Source organism: Castor canadensis, chromosome 5 (genome assembly GCF_047511655.1).
Source record: "Castor canadensis chromosome 5, mCasCan1.hap1v2, whole genome shotgun sequence".
In the NCBI taxonomy this organism is placed as follows: Eukaryota; Metazoa; Chordata; class Mammalia; order Rodentia; family Castoridae; genus Castor; species Castor canadensis.
The window spans coordinates 73,687,962-73,708,321 of NC_133390.1; the positions used below are offsets into that span (position 1 = coordinate 73,687,962).

At 38.5% G+C, this 20,360-nt stretch overlaps 1 protein-coding gene across 8 annotated transcripts in view; it reads left to right on the plus strand.

Annotated features, from left to right (window-relative positions):
- Rubcn (rubicon autophagy regulator) overlaps nucleotides 1-20,360 on the plus strand; it is a 65,302-nt gene that overhangs the window by 25,198 nt on the left and 19,744 nt on the right. For 5 of the 8 annotated variants that reach the window (XM_074073380.1, XM_074073383.1, XM_074073384.1 and 2 more), the window contains exons 2-9: nucleotides 3,084-3,237; nucleotides 10,701-10,784; nucleotides 12,587-12,746; nucleotides 13,367-13,473; nucleotides 14,474-14,630; nucleotides 15,272-15,805; nucleotides 17,343-17,387; nucleotides 20,065-20,180. In XM_074073380.1, coding sequence (XP_073929481.1) covers nucleotides 3,084-3,237; nucleotides 10,701-10,784; nucleotides 12,587-12,746; nucleotides 13,367-13,473; nucleotides 14,474-14,630; nucleotides 15,272-15,805; nucleotides 17,343-17,387; nucleotides 20,065-20,180 — 1,357 coding nt within the window. The remainder of the gene's footprint in view (nucleotides 1-3,083; nucleotides 3,238-10,700; nucleotides 10,785-12,586; nucleotides 12,747-13,366; nucleotides 13,474-14,473; nucleotides 14,631-15,271; nucleotides 15,806-17,342; nucleotides 17,388-20,064; nucleotides 20,181-20,360) is intronic. The other 3 variants (XM_020184848.2, XM_020184849.2, XM_074073382.1) reach the window with 2 other exon arrangements.

A 20,360-nucleotide genomic window follows, 5' to 3' on the forward strand; every position in this document is an offset into this window, starting at 1 on the left:
ATTAGCTTTGGAAACTGTTTGATTAAAATTTTCAATTCTTTCTTCATATGGATATCATACCTTTCTCCCCCCCACTTCAGGAATCAAATCATTACATGATTTGGTATGATCTGACCTTTAACTGTGATGTCAGGTAATGACACCATAACCAGTGCCAATGATAAATGGCACCTTGTAAAAGGAATATGCCAATGAGATAAAGGTGTTTCTTTTTGTGACTGAAAATAACATTTGGGGATTGATGATATGCTGGAATATATTTCTTACATTGAATCTCATTTTGCAATTATGTAGTATTTTCATTTATTTATGACATATTTCACTTATTTTAGTTATTTATATTTTAGGTATATATATATATATATATATATAGTACATCATATATATATATATATATATATATATATATATATGCAATGTACTATTTAAAAAATAACATTTGTTAACTTTTTAATTTTAATCTTAAATGTCACTTTTTGTGATTTGGCAAATTTAATATTGAGTTGGCATTTAGGAAAACTATTTTTCCCCAGATATCCTCAGTCACTTAAGCAGTTCCTATTCCTTTTAAAAGGAGGAATGTGGTCAAAATCCTCCCAGGAGAAAATAGATAGGACTTTTGTCTGAGACTGGCTTTACTGTGACTTGATGAAAAGGATACAGATGGAGATGAGTTACGCTGTCCTTTGCTGCTCAGGTCTAGTTCCTCCTTGGTAGAGAGTGAGATGCTTGGGAAGGTGATTAATGGTAAGTATTCTGTGTACTTGGAAAAGAGACTGTACCAAGAGCTGCTCTCTGCCTCATAAGCTTAAAGGCCTTGGTGTGGGTCCAAGTAAAGATTACATATGAATACAGGGTGATACTATCCAAATAATTATTACCAGACAGGTTTAAGCTAGAAAAAGCTGAACTTACCTACCAAAAGTGTGTTTAAGGAAAAGATATTTGATTTCTTGATAGTGATTTGTTTACTTGCATCTAAGATTCAGGCATGAATGGATTAATCCAATCACTGTGTATGGGCTTCAATTTAATTAAGTGTTTCATGTCTCTGAAAATGCCAATTATATCATCAGGGTCAAGGATCCTAAAAAGGCGAAGACACTAACAGACTGGTTATGTAAATCAGTTTTTTTAAAGTTTGCTTTTCTTCTACATGAGTATATATGATATATTGTAGAATAAGAGCATTTTTTTGTTACTTTGGCATCTCAGAGACACTTTATTGTGGCGAAAGGAAGGTCTTTAGTTTCATTCACAGGAAGTTATTAGTAGATCTTAAGGCTGAAAGTGTCTAGGATTTCAGTGCTTTCTGTATAATTTTAGAAGCAAAAGCCCTAGGATGATAGACATTTTATGTCTCCTTTTAGAATTTATCATGATGTTCATTAATAGTTAATGTTGTGAGATTAATACAGAATGAGTCAGAACACATAGATAGGCAGTCACCTGTTGAGCCAGACTGGTTGTCAGGCCTGTAAGACTTGATTGTAGCCTATTGGAATGTGACAGCTGTGTCAGTCAGAATAGACCAGATGAAGCATAGGAGATGCAAAAGTTGACAGTCAGTTGGCTTCTGGGTTGGCAGTTTCTTGCCATATAACAAAAAACGGCATTGTAGTGACCACCTTAGTCCCATGAACATTTTAGTTATCCTCAAATATTTATCAGAAGTAGTACAGAAATAGAATAAGAAAAGTCTGGTGACTCAAATATTTAATGACATACAACTAAGAAAACTTGATGTCTCCCAATTCAAATAAATTCTTGTTCACAAGGCCTTCAGAGCAAGCCAGAGTGAGATCCACGTGGCCTTCCTTCTTTAGATGATAAACTTGTTCCATATCTATCATTAATTTTACTTGTAGATTTTATTCACCTGTCTTTACTCTTTCTCTTTCCTAAAATAGCTCAGAAAACATACAAAAGACATTTGTTTTAGTGTTGCTAGAAAGAATTCTAATTCTAGACGCCCCCCCCACCCCGCCCCATAGCTATTTACATGCTCTAAAATAGTTATGGTAAAAATTCCTTAAAGAAGTCATTGCTATTTATATGACCTTGAAAAGAGGAAAGAGGGAAAGAGTAGTATTCTAATAAGAAATGAAAGACCCTCTTCCCCATACAACTAAGATATGCTAATAATTTATTTTTTAAAAAAAGCAATGAAAGGAAGATGGCTAGGGGCATGGCTCAAGTGCTAGAGTGCCTGCCTAGCAAGCCCAAGGCCCTGAGCTCAAACCTGAAATAAAATTAAAAAGATAGAGTGTGCACCATAACAATTGGGGGCCCAAGAGACAGAGTTTGACTCTTCATCTTATTGTTTCCTTGTTCAGCTCTTTCCTTCAATTGCAGTTTTAAGTTTTTATTGGGTAGAAAGCTGTGTTGAGAAAATGCTAGGGGTTTTAGATGAATCTTTAAGATCATCTAGGGCAGCAATTTTCAAACTTATGCCAAGTAGTCTAGGAAAATGAGCTGGTAGCTGACTGACTTGGGGACATGAGCCAAAGTGACTCAGTGCAAACTTAAAACATTTTTGTTACAACTTTAGCTTAAAAATCATTTGTATTTATTATCCATAATATTTGTGTGTGAGCATGTATATGAAGCACCTTCTGTACTTCACTATGTTGTCCTTAGTCCTTGGAAATATAATGAACAAAAAGTAGCTTTTTGGCTTTTTATCTGTTAAAATATTTCTGATTCTGGGTAAGTGTTCTCGTCTTTTTATCCATGTACTATCTTTGTTCAGAAATGGATCTTAATGGAAAAAAAAAGAAATGGATCTTAATGGGACACACTCCTTGAAACACAATTGTAGATTATATAGGATTGAATGACATAGATAAAACTTATTTATAAAGCATAATGTACAGTATAAATGTGAGTTTTTTATTTGTTTGGTTTTTAATTTTAATCTCCTCTATAAGTTAAATACTCTCAGAGTTGAGTTTTATACCCAAGTGAAAAATTAAAACGGGAGAATGTTAGAATGTAGAATGGGAGGCTTCTTAGCTTAGACTACCTTTGACATGATCAGGATCAGGTACAACACAGTTAACTAACCATTGATATCATTGCAGGAGGGAGCATTGGCAGTTGCTGGGTAATTTGAAGACTACTGTGGAGGGTTTGGTGTCAGCCAACTGCCCCAATGTTTGGTCCAAATATGGTGGCCTGGAACGGCTTTGCAGGGACATGCAGAGCATTCTCTATCATGGGCTCATCCATGACCAGGTATGTAGAACTCTTTTTTTTTTTTCCTAATTGACTGAATCACTTGTTGGAAATAAATAATTGCATTAAGTTGGCTAGCAGGCAGAAGACGAAGCCACCAGTCTGTGAGCTCTTGAGGGCAGGAATAGGACTTAATACATTTTTTGGTACCCAGAATACATAGTAACTGATGTACCACAGACATCAGTGGAACAAATAAATTGCTGGGTAAAATGGCAAATCCACAACAAGAGCATCGATCAAGTTGTTTCCTGTTGTTGCTATAAATGATTGGAAATGTAATGGCTTGAAACAACATAAATTTGTTAACCTAGAGTTATTAAGTCAGAATTTCGAAGAAAGTTTCCCTAGGCTCAAACCAAGGTGTCTCCAGGATTGTGCTCCTTCAGGAGGCTCTAGGGGATTCTGTTTCTCTGCTTTTTTCAATTTCTGGAGGTTCATTCCTTGCACTCTTTGGCTCTTGACCCCCATCTTCCACCTTAAAAACCAGTGGCACAGCATCTTCAAAGTTCTCCATGTTTTCATATCACTTTTCCTCCCTATGAGCTCTTCTTTCCTCCTAGAAGGACCCCTGTAATTACATTGGGCCACCTGGATAATCCAGGATAATCTCCCATTTCAGGAGCCTTAATTTGATCACATCTGCAAAGTCCATTTTGCCATAAAAGGTAACATTCACAGGTTCTAGGATTAAGATGTGGACATCTTGGGGGACCATTTTTAAGCCAACTGCAGTCAGGGAGGTTTTTTTCTGACTTTCCCCCCACCCCTTAGTTTTGGTTTAAAACCATGACCCTACACCTCAAAAAAAAAAAAAGGTAGATGAATAAAGGAAGAAAAAGAGCCAAGGGAAAAATGTATTCAGTCTCTTTCATCCAGGAAATGTTTGTACTGAATAAGAAGCTGAAACTCCATGGGCTCAGTTATACTGATGTATTTTCCTTTGTGAAATCCTTTTGCCTAGAAATAATTGTGTGATCTAGTGATAATTAATTTTTACAATTGATGAAGTTTGTGTAATTAGAATTACATCTTTCCTGATGCAAAATCATTTCTTTCCTCTGTCTTTGAATTGAATTTTTCTTTTGTTTTTACTACTTTAAATTAATAATATGATTCTTTAATAATAATACGATTAAAGAATTGTATACTTTCTTTGCAAGACTGGTGAGAATTCATCCTCAAAATACATGTGAAAACCTTAGCATGTATAGAAGTGACTAGGGAAAGTAAGAGGTGAAAGAAACAAAGATTGGCACAAGTAATTAGTAGGTAAAGATTAAGCCATTGGGATTCTCCTCTTAGAAGCATCCTAGGACACATCTGAGAAATAATTACAAAATATTGTTGTTTTTAGAATATCCTTGAGCATTACTTTAAATAGATAACTGTTTGATGTTTTTCTTTCTGGTGTTACTGGGGTTTGAAAACAGGGTCTTGCACTTGCTGGGCAGGTGTTCTCCCACTTGAGACCGTCCCTAGTCCTGTTTGATGTTTTTGAATGGACATTTTGATTATAGTTTAAATTTTTTTCAGTATAAATTTTATTGATGTTGGCTTTCTTTTTCTTCATATACTCAAACATTCTGATAAGCTTTTAATTTTGAAAATGAGTAGAATTCAATAATATTTAATGGGTTTTGCTTTATCTTTAACAGTTACTCCATTTGTAGTGTTTTAAATAATGTTTGGTTCTGGCTAACATTGTCAAGTAAGTCACAGTGGAGTTTGTTAACCTCTTTTTAAAAATCAAATTTCACAAATGCACACACAATTGTACGGTGTTAAACACTAATGTCCTGTCATGTCAGATGCGAGAATTTTTTCCAGAAACTCCTTTCGCCTGAGACAAGTTTCTCTTATTTATTTATTTATTTTTTGGCTTCGGTTAGATTTTTTTCTACTTAGAGTAGTTTCTGAAGGTGAGGCCCTCGTTTATGAGATAGAAAAAAATACCCTTTAAAGAACTTAATGGCCATTATTTTAAAAACACCTTTCCAGGAATTTGGAGGCAACATCATAGAAGAGATTGACAAAAGCCTTTGGGGTCAAACAGAACATGGATCAAAATCTGGACTCCGTGCTCAGGTCCTTGAGCAATATAATGATGTAGTAGTTAAAATTACAGAGTTTTGAGTTACACTGCTTGTATTTCTTCTTCACTTCATCATTAAGTACTGGATAAGTTATATAACCTTTTCTGCCTCTGTTTCCTCATTTGTGAAATAAGGAGATAACAGTGGTGCCCACCACATAGGATTATTTTGGCAATTATGTAATACACGAAAAGCATTAATCAGTCTTAGCTATTAGGTAATATTACTTAGCTTTTTTGAGTCATGCTCTTCTCATCTGTACAAATAAGGATAATAGTATTTATGTCATAAAATAAATCTTGATAGAAAAGCTAAATGAAGTACCATACAAATTTGCCTAGCATCACTTGTGGCACATAAGAAGTAGTTATCGAATATTCTATTTATTATTTTGATTTCCAATTGCACATATTCTTAATGGGGGGAATAATTAAGAACACTGAAATTGCAAAACAAGTAAGTTAACCCACTGAAATCTGTTATCTGCCCTTACCACTAGTGATCGTGCAGTGCTACTTAAGAAAAAATAACATTCATGTCACCTAATCCAATGAATATTTCTCCTTTGAAGATGTCTTTTGTGAAATACTGTTCATCACCATTACACCTTGACTTGTATGTCATTGTCTTCTGATGTCACAGAGGCATTGTTCTATCCCTGTACCACTCTTCCATTTCTTTCCCTGGAATTTCTTCCTCTTGGATTTTTTTAAATGGGTTTCTGCTGTCTTTCTTTGTCTTTTCTTATTCTGTAAACAGTCTCATTTACTCACTTGCATTATCTTAACTGTCACTTATGCACTGCTGACACCCAGTTCAGATATCTCTATAGAACTCTTGATCCAGAAGACTAGCTCTCTCCCTACATTATCACCTATGTATTTGTCCAACAAGATAAGCCCAGCCAACCTAAATATACTTTCTCCCATGACATTGCCCTTCCTCTTGTTATTCTTTATACTAATTTATAGCAGTGAACACTACTTCAATTTATACATTGAAGACTTAAGACTATCAGTGTCTTAAGTCAGAAATTTGGGGTTCATGTCAACATGTCTTATAAAAACTCAACGTAAGTTTCCCAGGCTGATGACCAAAATAGCTACCACATTGGTGGCACTGCCATTTAGTGGTCAAAGTACTTGTGTCTTGATAACAAATGGGATCTTTTCTTGGCCCTGTTAATAATTTTACATTGTCATCTCTACTAACCACTTAACCATATTACAAGACAGTTTCACTATCTGTACCCAAAGAGAAAAATGTGTCATGAAGAAATGGTAAACTCAGGCTGGGTGTGGTGGTTCATGCCTGTAATCCCAGCTACTTGGGAGACAGAGCTCTGGAGAGCTGCAGGAAAGCTGTAGTTGGGAGACAAGCCTGGGCAAAAAATTAGCGAAACCCCCATCACAACAAAAAAATCTGGTGTGGTGGTTTGTGCCTGTCCTCCCAGCTATATAGGAGGCATCAGGATGAAGATCATAGTCCAGGACAGCCTGGGCAAAAAGCATAAGACCCTATCTGAAAAATTACTTAAAGCAAAAAGGGCTGGAGGAGTGGCTCAAGTGGTAGAGCGCCTGCCTAGTAAGTGGGAGGCTCTGAGTTTAAACCCCTTTGCCACCACCAAAAAAAAAAAAAAAAAGAACTGATAAAGTCAGAAACAGTAAAGTTAGTAAGGTTCTCAAATGAAAGATGCTCATCACATGCGAAACACAATTACCATATCTTGTTGTAGTTTTTAAAAGTGATATTTGTGAAAGCACCTGGTTATCAAAATGAAAAATATCCAAATATGCGGTCACTTACAAAACAGCAGTAGTATTACCAGTAGAAGCAGATAAAACCAGGCAACTTGGTTATACCTGCACTTAGTAAATAGAGGCGCTAGCAGAAAGAATCAAAGATAAAAGATCCTTTCATTGCTGCTTTATTTGCCTTGTAATGACTAAGGAATAAAGTCTGTGTCAAGAGCTTGGTTACCCCTTTCATTGCCTCTCTGAAGATTTAGGCTTTTAAAGGTTGCTGTGTCATTAGGAAGCTATTCTGAGTACTGTGCCTTTGGAGTGGGGAAGGGAGTAAATGATTCACATTGGTCATATCTTTTCTGTGTTCTCAAAAGGATGTGTTATAGGCTGTGAGGGCCTTGGGGAAGCTAACAACATCATGACCATATTCTTAGAGGATCTCATTTTTTTGGGTTACCTTTTAGTTCTTCATAAGGCAAGAAATATTTGATAACTTGTTCTGCTGCTCACAAATGTGGAGACAGTCCCTCAGATAGCGTAGCTAAGTAGAAGTGAAAGTTTTCCCCCTTTTACTGCCACCAAGAAGAAACTGGAAACATAGATAGCCCAGTTTTTAAAATAATGAAAAAAAAAAAAAACTCTTGTGTTTTTCCTGAATATATATGTATACAAAATTTCATTTGTTGAGAATTTGGAAAATTCCAAAAGAAAATTATATATCACCCATAATCTCAACACCAAGTAATAATAACCACTGTTTAAGATTTTGGTAGATTTTCTTATACTTTTTTTCTATGTATTTGTATGCTTTTAAAAATATTAACATTATGCTATATATATATATCACTCTCTTCATGTATATATATTTATATATTTTTTTTCTTTCTTTTTTCTAGCAGTACTAATGTTTGAGCTCAAGGCCTCATGCTTGCTAGGCAGTGGTTCTACCACTTGAGCCATGCTCCCAGCCTGGATTGCTTTAGTTAATTTTCAGATAGCATCTCGCATTTTTAGCTTGAGTCTAGTCTGGACCTTGATCCCCCTACCTACGCCTTCCATGTAGTTGAAATTATAGGTACATACCACCATACCCACTTGTTTATTGAGGTGGGATCTCACTAACTTTTTATCCAGGATGGTCTTGAACCATGATCTTCCTGATCTCCGCCTCCTTAGTAGCCATGATTACAGGCACCATCACGTCCAGCCTCTAAAAATATATTCTTGCCTGGCATGCACAAGGCCGGAGCTAGCCTGCCATACAGAAGTCACTATCATGCCAAATCCCTCCAGTGGATTTAAGGCTTGAGAGAACTTTGCACTTACCTTGTGTTTAGGTCTGCCAGTCTGTTGTCAGCAGGTTTGCATGCTTACCTTGTGGTTATGACTTTCCCTCCCCTTCCTTGCCCTCCAGGGAGCTGAAGTTGGAACTGTGAACTGTTTCCTGTTTTTCTCTGCATCACCTTTCTGCTCCTCCACATTTTTCAGCTGTCCTTTCACTTCTTTCGTGATACCTAATGTTTTTCCTTTCTTTTTCTCTTTGGAATATAATCTAGTCTCATCTTTGTTACTGTGACTCTTCTTATTCACAGAGTCACATGGAGGAAGCTTCTACTCTGTCATCTTGCCCTACCTTTTGCAGCATCATTTCTTTTTTAAACCTTTTTTTTTTTTTTTTTTGACAGCACTGGGGTTTAAACTCAGAGCCTCATGCTTTCTAGGCAAGCGCTCTACTGCTTAAGCTACTTCATCAGCCCCTGCAGCATCATCATTAATGTTATATTATTACATGTATGTATGTATCCTAATTTAATCAATGCCTTTCTAATATATGTTCAAGCTGTTTACCTATTTTTATCTCTTATAAAAATGTTAAATATTCAGGGGTGGTGGAGTGACTCAAGTGGTAGAGCACCTGTCTAGGAAACATGAAGCCCTGAGCTAAAACCCCACTACCACCACATAAAAAAGATTGAATATTAACATATTTTAAAAAATTTTATGTAAAGAATGTTTTTAAACTCAGGGCTTCTTGTATGTTAGGCTAGTGTTCTATCACTGAGCTATATCTTTAGCTCTGCAGAGAAATTAAAAATTTGCTTCTCTATTGCTATTAAGATGATCATACCTTTTTTTGTCCTTCATTCTGATGTAATAAATGATGCTTATTGATTTGTGTATGTGGAATCATCCTTCTATTCCTGGGATAAATTCTACTTGATCATGGCATATAATCTTTTTGATATGCTGTTGGATTTGGTTAGCTAGTATTTTGTTGAGAAGTTTTACATTTATGTTCATCAGGGATATTGATGAGACTTTTTTTGTTGTGCCCTTGGCTGGCTTCATGAAATGAGTTGGAAGCATTCTCTTCTTTTTGATTCTTTGGAATAGTTTGAGAAGAATTATATATATGTGTGTATATATATATGTGTATATATATATATATTTTTTTTTTTTGGCAGCACTGGATCTGAACTCAGGGCTTCACTCTTGCTAGGCGGGTGCTCTACTACTTGAGCTACACCTCCAGTCCAAAGAGTTGGTGTTTTTTAAAGTTTTGGAAAATTCAGCAGTGAAGCCATTTGCTCCTGGGCTTTCCTTGGGATACTTTTCTTACTGATTTGAAATAATGTTACTCATTTCTCTGTTCAGGTTTTTTGTGTCTTCATAGTTTTGGTAGATTGTATGTGTCCAGAAATTTGTCCATTTGTTCTAGATATTCCAATTTATTGGCATATAATTATTGTTAATGGTCCCTACCATTAACTTTTTCTTTTTTTTTTTTTTTTTTTTTGCTGTTGGAGATTGAACCCAAGCCTGGCTCATGGGCATTCAACCATTAACCTCAATGCCTTTTTTTTTTTTTTTTTGAGACAGGGTCTTGCTATATATACTCCAGGCTGACCTCAATCTCTCTGTGTAGTTGTCTAGGCTGGTTTGGAACTCACCATCCTCCTGCCTCAGCCTCCTGGGTGCTGTGATGCACTCAGCATATCCAGTCTACCATTGAGGTTTTTTTGGTGGTAGTACTAGAGTTTGAACTTGGAGCTTTGCACTTGCTAGGCAGGTGCTCAACTGTTTATGCCCAGACCAGCCTAGACCATGATCCTTCTATATATGCTTCCCACAGTAACTCAAATGACAGCTGTATGCCACTGTGTGCAGCTATTGGTTGAGGTGAGGTCTTACAAACATTTTTCCAGGCTGACCTTGAACTGCAATCCTTCCAATCTCTACCTCCTGAGTAGCTAGGATTACAGGTGTGTGCCATTATGTCTACCTTAGATTAAAATAATTTTTAACAATTACTTTTTCAAAGAAGTGAACATGTATGTATATTCCCTTGATTGTGAACTTTTGCTGAGGCAAGAGAAGGTTGTGCTCTTTTCTCTTTTTTTCTCCCTCTCTTTTTTTTTTTTTTTTTTTTGAGACAGCATTTCACCCTATAGCCCAGGCTGGCCACAAACTCATGATTTTCCTGCCTTTGTCTCCAGAATGCTGGGATTACAGGCGAGAACCTTCACACCTGGCTCTTTTTTCTCTCTTTGAATACCAGCAGTAAAACTACATTTGGTTCAAAGTGGTAGTAGTTTGCTCACTTTGAGTTTTCCATTGGCAGGTATGTTGCCGCCAGACAGATTACTGGCAATTTGTGAAAGACATCCGATGGCTCAGTCCCCACTCAGCCCTTCATGTTGAGAAGGTAAGAGTGGAAGAAGAGCTGGTGTCGCGGAGTGTAGCTTCAAGTCTTCATCGTTTGATGTTCTTTTGGCAGAATCTTCCACCCTAGGATAAAGTTTATCCAATTTCCTTTTAAAAAGAAAATTATCCCTGTAGGACTGACTTGAAGGGGATGGTTACATGCTGTAAAAGAAAAAAATAAGCCTTATAAAGCCATCGATCCAGGCCACTTTCTCTCCTCTGGGAAAGGAGTGGAAAAGATCTGGATATGTGCAACCAGGATAAAATGGCAAATGGCAAGAGTTTTCTTAAAGTAATAGAGGAGTGATACACTGATAACTGATTAAGAAGAAGATGCATCAGTTAAAAAGGAATATGAGGTTTCTGGAAGCCAGTATCAAATGGAGCCAAATATGTGTGTTTAATAGCCTAGGTTACTTACTCTCTACTCTCCTACCTTCAGCTCAGCCTAGTACCCATGATTTCCAACTAGGGAAACTGAACTCAAGTTAAGTCAAGTCACTTGGCCAGAATTCAATAGCTGATTCCAGAACAATCACTACTAATTTTGTATTGTATTTATTTAACTTTGTATTATGGAAAATTCATATATATCTAAAACTGTGTTAACAAAATTAACTCCATAAATCCATCATCTTTCTTCAACATTTTTCTACATATGGCCAGCCTTGTTTCAAGTATACCCCCACTGCTAGATTTATTGCTAAGATGAGGTCAAGAAAAGTAACTCATTTTAATGATCAGGAAACCAAATCACAAGTGTCATATGGCCATTTTTTATGAGAAAAATCCAGTCCCCATTATTCTTTGTCCTCCTTTTATTTTTTTCACTAAGCATCCCTCCAACTAACTAACTTTCTTTTTCTTTCTTTCTTTCTCTCTCTCTTTCTTTCCTTCATTCCTTCCTTCTTTCTTTACCATTTCTTCCTTCCTTTTTTCCTTCCTTCCTTCTTTCTTTTCCCCTTCCTTCTTTCTTTACTATTTCTTCCTTCCTTCCTTCTTTCTTTCTTTTCTCCTTCCTTCTTTCTTTACCATTTCTTCTTTCCTTCCTTCCTTCCTTCCGACAGGGTCTTGCTGTATAGCCCAGGATGGCCACAATCTTGCAATCCTCCTATCTCAGTCCCCTAAATGCCAGGATTGCTCGTGTGTGTCACCACTCCTGGCTTTCCATCTTCCTTTTCTAAAATATGTTGCTGTGGCATTTTCTCTTAGAAGCTGCTTGAAATTGCCATTCATACATTTCATTATATTGATCTTGGGCTATCAGACCTCGCTTTTAGAAACATTCAAGGTGGAGGAGGTTCCAAATACAGAATGCCATGGCTAGAGTCCAAAAGGGGTACTCAGATGGCTTCTCTTATTGGAGAATCTTTGCTAGCATTTTTCATAGTTCCTCCCCCGCCAAACACACACACAATTTTTGTCACATTCCTTTCTAGAGGCCACTTGAAATAGAGGACTCTATGAGAAAAGCCAAGAGGCCAAGTTCATGCTTTCTCTGAATATCCCAGAACAGATGCCTCTTTGAAGTTAGAACATAAAAGTCCAGATGTAGCAACTTTGTCTCTCCTGGAGTTATATGTCAGAACTTAACAGCTTAGCCCTTCACTGGGATACTAATAGAGCAGTGAAGCTATTAATCCCTTACTTCATTCTCCTCCAATATTCCTGGAATGCTATCTGTAGGAAAATACTTCTGATGCTTCTCCTTTCCTGTCTCAATATAGTTCTCAGGTCATTAGGCCTTGGTTTTGCTGTTTCTATCAGGATGTATGTTTTGACTCCTTCCTCTTTGCTTCCCAGTTCATCAACCTGCATGAGAATGGCCAAGACGACACTGATGGTGTGAGTGAACATGCTGTTGCAGAGTTGTGGCTGCAGCACAGCTTGCAGTGCCACTGCCTCTCAGCCCAGCTCCGGCCTCTGCTCGGGGATAGACAGTATATCAGAAAATTCTACACAGGTAGGTAGAGGTCATTTAGGATTGTTGGATATACTTCCTTAACATCTCACTATTCCTCTGTAGACTCCCTCGAACCCTAACACCTCATAGTTTACACTTGATGCCATAGATTCTACTCAGAAACACATATCTAGTCTTCTCTTTTACCTTACTTAAAAAACAGTCAAACTATGCTAAGGTATTCCCCTACGCTAATACACATAAACCAATAAGATTACCACCATTTATTCAGAGTTTCCTGTGTACCTGTTACTGTTATACCGTACTCTTTGTAACAGCCTCAAGAGTTGTGTATTAGTATCCCCATTTTCCAATCAGAGAAATAGAGTTCAAGGAGGTTGAGTGACTTGGCCAAATTCACCCAGAGCTAGGATTCAGTTCTGGGTCTTTCTGACTTGGAAGCTTCTTACCTTGGCCTCTTTGTTGTACTTTAACACATGACTTAGTTCCTCCTATACTTCACTGTCCCTGACTCCTCTTCTCCCCACAGTGACATGATTCTGCTGAATTTTTTACCCTTATTCTCCATCTCTTTCCCTGAACTTCTCTCTCCCAGGGCTATACAGGGAGGCTAAAACTCCCCTAGGCTTTATCACTATATTAGTTTTTTTTCTTCCTAGAAACTGCTTTCCTGCTAAGTGACGCCCATGTCACAGCCATGCTCCAATGCCTGGAGGCAGTGGAACAGAACAATCCCCGCCTCCTGGCTCAGATTGATGCATCTATGGTAAAGGGGCAAGGAATTGTTCATGTCTATGCTGGGTCCTGGACCTTACCATGATATAACCCTTAGTAGCAAATGACTTCTTCACTGAGGCAGTTGTGAGTTGAATGGCTTTTTTTTGAAAAAAAATGCTTGGAAAGAAGGGGAGGTACTGTTAGAAATTATTGAAGTAAAGAGTCTAAGCTTAGGTCTGTTTACTGATGGTATATGTGTATGTTTTAAAAACTCTTGGGACCCTTGGTCTGCACCTCCTTAAATGCAATGTGATAATGAGCTGGAGAGAAGAGGAATGGCTCTAAATCAGAAATAGGGTTTATAGTGTCAGACCTGGTATGGTTTAGTGGAATATGAGACCATTTTTTTCCTTTGGTACAAAGAAAATTTTGTTGCCTGTAATTAACTTGCCCCATTATTAATACTCCAGTAAGTGCCTCAGTTAGAGTGAAGTCGGAGCCTCTACTCCTTTTAGGGTGAAGAATCCCCTGTCTCTCCTGGGTGTTTTCATTTTGATTATGGGTTACCATCTGTTGAGTTCTTTATATGCCAGACTTGGCCCTGTTCATAAAATATGCATCATCTCATTTAATCCTCACAACTCTACAAGGCAGACATTAATCTCTTTTTATAAAGAATACCACTGAAGCACATAGAAGGTAAGTCATACCCAAAGTTCATGTCAAATGATTTATAAGTGATGGGTGTGGATTAGAATCCTACTCTATCTGACTACTGACTCCACATGCGTCATCTGAAGCACCTTGTTGTGCTGCCTCCAGGAGAGAGCATCCCTACTTTGTTTACCTAGAAGGATTCCAGTATAGAAGCTGTGGTGTATAGTAGAACAAAGGTTTCAAAGTTTTGTGCTATAATAGAGGGTAGCGGCACTATAGGGTCTGACCTATAGTCCAGGTATACTGCCAAAACTAGTTTCTATCAGCATTTCTGTAGTACTCAGTGTTCCTCCTCTATCCTTGACTCTGATACATGTTTTGTTTTGTTTTAGTTTGCCAGAAAGCACGAGAGCCCATTGCTGGTGACAAAGAGCCAGAGCCTGACAGCTTTGCCCAGTTCCACATACACCCCTCCAACCAGCTATGCTCAGCATTCCTACTTTGGGTCTTCTTCTAGCCTCCACCAATCTGTACCCAACAACAGCTCAGGTATGGGAGCAGGAAGGGTTAGCCTTTATGTGTATCCCAAGGCCTGGAAAGTAGAAGACTTTGTAAGTGCTCAAAGGCTGCAAACTGAGCTTTGGTTTGGCAGAATTTGTCAAACTTCATGCATTAATAATGGACATCTTAAAAGGGTGTATAGCAGCTAGTCTAAGATGATTCAGTAGAATTATTAAAGTAACAGAGGAAAGAAATGTTATTAGATTTTCTTAGGTTTCTAATCCACATGGCAAAGAAAGGATTTAAATAATAGCTAACATTTATTGAGTGTCTACAACATGCTAGGCTCTGTTGTAATCAATTTATATTTATTATTTCATATGATCCTTTAAATAGTCCTGTAAGGTAGATATTATTGTTATTGCTCATTTTACAGATGAGGAATGCATACCAACAAACAATAAAGCCACTGTCTCAAGAGCCCATCCTCTTGACTTAGCTGCTTTAAATTAGCTAAATAATTTTTTACTTTAATTGACTTATCTTTTCTGAAGTAACATATATCCGGTATACCCAGTAGCAATAGGGAGTTGGGTCCTTAGTTATAGCGAAATCCTTTGTACTTACCACAGGACTCCAGCTCACCTTTCTATTCTTTACTCTTTGTTTTTTTTTTTTAAATATCCTAGACAGAAGATCTACTTCCTTTTCACTCTCCGGTCCTCCCCAGAAACCACAAGAAATCAGAGGACATTTCTCACCAGCAGAAGATCAAACCATCCAAGCTCCTCTGCTTTCAGACTCTGCACTAGCCCAGGATTCTCCATCAACCCCAAATGAGATGAGCTCCAGCACTCTGACAAGCCCCATAGAGGCATCCACTGTCAGCAGCCAGAATGATTCCACAAGTGATGCCAGTGAGGGGCCTGAATACCTGGCCATCGGCAACCTGGACCCCCACAGCCGGACTGGCAGCTGTCAGAGTCACAGCAGCAATGCTGAGAGTTGCAGCTCTAATTTGTTCTCCTCTAGCAGCTCTCAGAAACCAGATTCTGTTGCTTCTTCCTTAGGGGACCAAGAGGAAGGTAGGCAGAGCCAGCTATCCAGTATCCTCCGCAGGTCCAGCTTCTCAGAAGGGCAGACAGTCACTGTCACCAATGGGACAAAGAAGAGTCATATTCGCTCACACTCAGATACCAACATTGCCTCCAGAGGAGCCCCAGGTAATGATAAGCACCAGGCACTAGATAGCAAGATGGCCCCCTGAATTTAGGGTGAAAGAGAGGGTTTCTTCCTGAGGCTTTTCAAGTGGCAGAAAGAGAAGTTATATCTGTGATGATATGACATTCTGTTTTACAATGAAAGAAAAGTTTATAATGTAATATTGATATTGAAGAATTATCTCTGAGGCCCAGGGTGGTGGTGCATGCCTGTAATTCAGCACTCGGAAGGCTGAGGCAAGAGGATTGTGAGTTCAAGGCCAGCCTGGACTATATAGTGAGACCCTGTCTCAACAAAACAGAACTGAGTATATTTATGTTTGTTCCTTTATATAATGCTAAATACTAAATGCTTTCCTGAATTCTTTCACTTGCTTCTTAGCATCAAACGATAGTGTGACTCATCACAGTTTGAGTTTTAAATGTATCTTTCAGAATGAAGGAAAGTATTAAAGCGTTTTACAGATAATCTCATTAAGTTCCTCTTTCTGTGATTCCTCAGAAGTCAAAATGCAATATGAGAGAAACAGAGTGGTGTTAGGGTTTCCTAATTAGAGCTAGGGATATAGTCAATATGGGATTATGACCTAATCCAAGGAGGTAGGACTGCCTGTTCTTAGGACCTTTCTCACAGAAACACTAGCTGATAGCAAGGAGCAACGTAAACGTGGGGAAGGTGAGTCTCATTGCTTTTGCCATCTCCTGCCATCATCTCCCATGGGTTGTTGGTATCTGGCAGACTTTAGTTGGATGTCATTTATAATAAGGTCCCCATAGAGATTATAATAAGTGTAACATGGACCTTTGTGCCCAAAGCCATATTGGGTCAGGAAAGCCCCAGAAATAAAATGTAAAAGTGAAATATAAAAAATGTAATAAGACCTTTGCAATTGGAGCTACCATTGTTTTCTAATTTCTAGAAAGATGAAACTAAGGGCCTCAACTGAAGCTTCCTGAATGACAAACTTTTATATCTATTGTCCCTCAAAAATTCTTACTGGAACTTTTCAGGAGAAAAACCTCCACATCAAAGTCTATCTTCCCATGAGCTTTCTCATGTATGAAGAGTGTTCAAGTTAAATTATCACGTCCTTCTCCTGCTACAGGCCTGGCATCTGTTGTACTCCAGGTCACTGATGTTTGAGCATGTAAAACTTCCCTGCCCCCATTTTTTTCTTTTTTGCAGTATAGGGGATTGAACCAAGAGCCTTGAGCATGCTAGACAAGCACACTACCACTGAATTACATCCCCACTCCCAAACCCCTATTCCCGAATCCATTTGGAGTCCAGAAACCATGGTAACCTGCATGGGAAAAGGGAAACAGAAAACCCATGCAGAAGGGTCTGAGGGATTATGGGTCATGTGTGTAGCTTCTTGTATGAGGGCATCCCTCCTCCAGCACTGGGCTTTCCTCTCAGGAGTTACAGCAACACTTCTGCTAGGTAAAAGGACACTGTTTCCACCTTCCTCCACCCTTTTCTCTCTAATCTTGTTTGTTCTGTCTGGACTCTCCTCTGCACCTGTCTGTTTACCTACAGGAGGCCCCAGGAATATCACCATTATAGTTGAAGATCCCATTGCAGGTTTGGGAGCCGGTCCTCTACCTTTTCTTCCTTCTGCTCCTCTGTGACCACCTTGCTTAATTCAAAACTTTCTTTTCCAGTCTGGTGTCAAATCAAGTCTGGCTAGTCTGTTCCTATTGCAATTCTGGGACCTTTTGGTAAAATGACACCAATATTTCACATGATATGTGTTGTGCCCACAACATCCAAATGCCTTATCAGTCTCCCAACACCTTCTGGGAGCAGAAGCAAGACTTAACAATTTAGTTTTACTCAAAGGTGAACCTGAGGCTGCTATTTGTCTGAGGCCTCATGATGAATCCAAGGCAGAGTATTTTTTATAAGTGAATTCTTACTATGGATTACTTTATTTTCCTTGACTTAACACCAGAATGTGTTTTATCCCTTTTCTGTGGTCTTGGATATATTTGCATGTTTCTTGCCTGTCCAAGAGTCCTGTTTCCCTTTTTTTTCACCCATTTTCATTCCCCTGTGCATCCCCACACTCCTTTCTAGCCACTGTATATTTTTCTAGTGACTTGAGTTTGTTTCCTTTGTTTTCATGGTGGTGTTCAAACAGATTTCTGTTTCATTCGGGGTATGAATGAAGATATTAACATTACAGGCATGAGTCTGCAAGACAGAATGCTGAAGTAGGACTGAAAACCATGGCCTCTGGGGTATGGGTAAAGCAACTGGGTATGTTAGCTTGGAAAACAGAAGGTTAAAGAGGAATAAAGTCTTAAGAGGATGAGGAATTGTAAGAAAGCAGATTTTAAGTGAGTGTGAGGAAATGGTTAAGAATTAGTTAAGTGGGCGCCATTAGAAGTAATGAACTCAGTAAACAAAGGCTGAATGGCCACAGGTTGTAGTAAAGAAGTAAGTGGTGTTTGTATTGTGTACTGAGTTTGCTTGGAGATCTTCAGAGTCTCTTTGAGAGACATGTTTTCTTACCAAGCCATCGTCCTTAGTTCAGTAATGAGCATAGTCCACTGCCAGGGCCACCAGAAGTCTTGGAAGCTCAAGGAAAACACAAAAATCATCACTTTCCATATAGTAGCTCTTTTTTTTTTTTCTTTTTGCAAGAGAAGCAGCTGACAAGTTGGCACCAATTGTCAGGGAAATGGGTTGGAAGTGGCTCAATCATTTCATTTCCCCAAAGCATTCTGCTCTTTTCTCAGGCAGCCTCCAGCTTTGCCTTCTTTGGCATTGGGAATTTTGTGTTTCCTTTTGAAGGATGTTAGCTTCTCATTTCTTGTGAGCCCTGCCTGCTCTCACTGTTCCTATGCTCTGGCACTTCCTGCTTTGCCATCCTTCTCTTGAATCCTCTCCTTTTCTTCTCTGAAGATTGAGCCCTTTGGTTTTAAGACCATCATTCTTGACTTCTCTAGCTTTGTCTTGATGTTGCTTTTAAGGACATTGCTGAGTTTTATTTTGATTCCTTAACGAATGTAAACCTTCTGATATTATTTTAAAATCTACTGTCAAGGTATCAGAAAATTCAATAAGCTTACCTTGTTTTATGATCTGAAGACTGTTTCTTAAATTAGTTTGTCAAGAGGTTAGAAATTGACTGATATTTCTTAACATTTGGTTATAATATGGAAGAAAAGAGAACTAAATGAATAAATCCATTTCAATTTGTTTTTCACCTTTGTCTTACCCCATTTTGGATCATGTTTTCTCTTTCCCCTTAGAATACACTTGACTTCCCATCTCCTTTCCTCTATGTGTTCTGTATTCTTGGGCTATTCACCATTGGTGTGCCACCTGTTTCCTATTTGGGAAGGCTTGGGAATAAGAAAAGTTAGATGTTGAAATTCCAGAGTTGGGAATGTATCTGCTGCTTACTTGGATGTGTGTTTTACTTCTTGTTGTGTTCACTGACACTAGAATCCTGCAATAGTAAGTCAAAGTTGAGAGGTCTCTTTCCCTACTCTGGCCAAAGCAGTGAAGTCAGCACCCCAGCTCTGTGTATGTAGTATGGTAAGTGAGCACAAGGAACTAGGGCTGAAATGGTATCTTTTCTTGGCTTTCCTCTCATGCCTACTAAATTCTGAGCTTTGGGGCCATCTGAGCAGTGTGAAAAGATACACACTGTGCAGTTTCACCCACCCTTTTGTCATTTTCAGCCCCTGTGCTAGAAATCACACTTAAGTACCATTCCTCTTGGTGTTTTCTGACTTAGATTCTACTCTCTCCTATGCTCTGGTGTTACCATCAAGTGTGTCTATTGGTCCAGCTGAGATGGCTTTCTGAGTGGAGACAGGAATCTTGAAAAGAGGCCTTTGAATGTCTGGGGTTAATTATCAGAAGACAAGTTCCACATGGAAATCATTCATAGGAGGAAGCCATTTGTATCCTCTAACTTTCAACATAGGGTTTAATTTTTTTTTTCTTTTTCATGGAGTATGAGGGAGAGTATGTCATCTATAAATTAAGATAGTAAAAGGATTGTCTCTGTGGTGTCTCCATTTATTCCACCATACTCCAACAAAGTGGCTAGTGCTCTGGGAATCTAAGAGTCCAAGTTATTTCACTGGAAGGTAGACATCTTCTTTCCAGCTTTTAATTCCTCATCTGAGAGGTTTGAAAGCATAGTTAGTGGTAAAATCTTCAGTCTTCTTGAAGAAGCAAGGTTGTTACAGATTTGCATATCAAGTCAGAACTTTTAACATCCAATCCCATTTCCCCACAGAGAGTGGCCAGTACCTGTGCTCAGGAGAAGGCATGTTCCGAAGACCATCAGAAGGACAGTCCCTCATCAGCTACCTCTCTGAGCAAGACTTCGGCAGCTGTGCAGACCTGGAAAAGGTGAGGAATCAAAAGCTGATGAAGAGCTCATTCATTGGGCTGTCTGGCTTGAGGGTCTGTGGTGCCATTTATTTGAATGAGGTTTCGGTACACAGCAGTAATGTAGGTGTAGACTGCAGTAATGGTAAGGTCAGCAAGTTCTATTTGTGGAGAACTCTTCAGGGAGTGTGCATTCCTCAC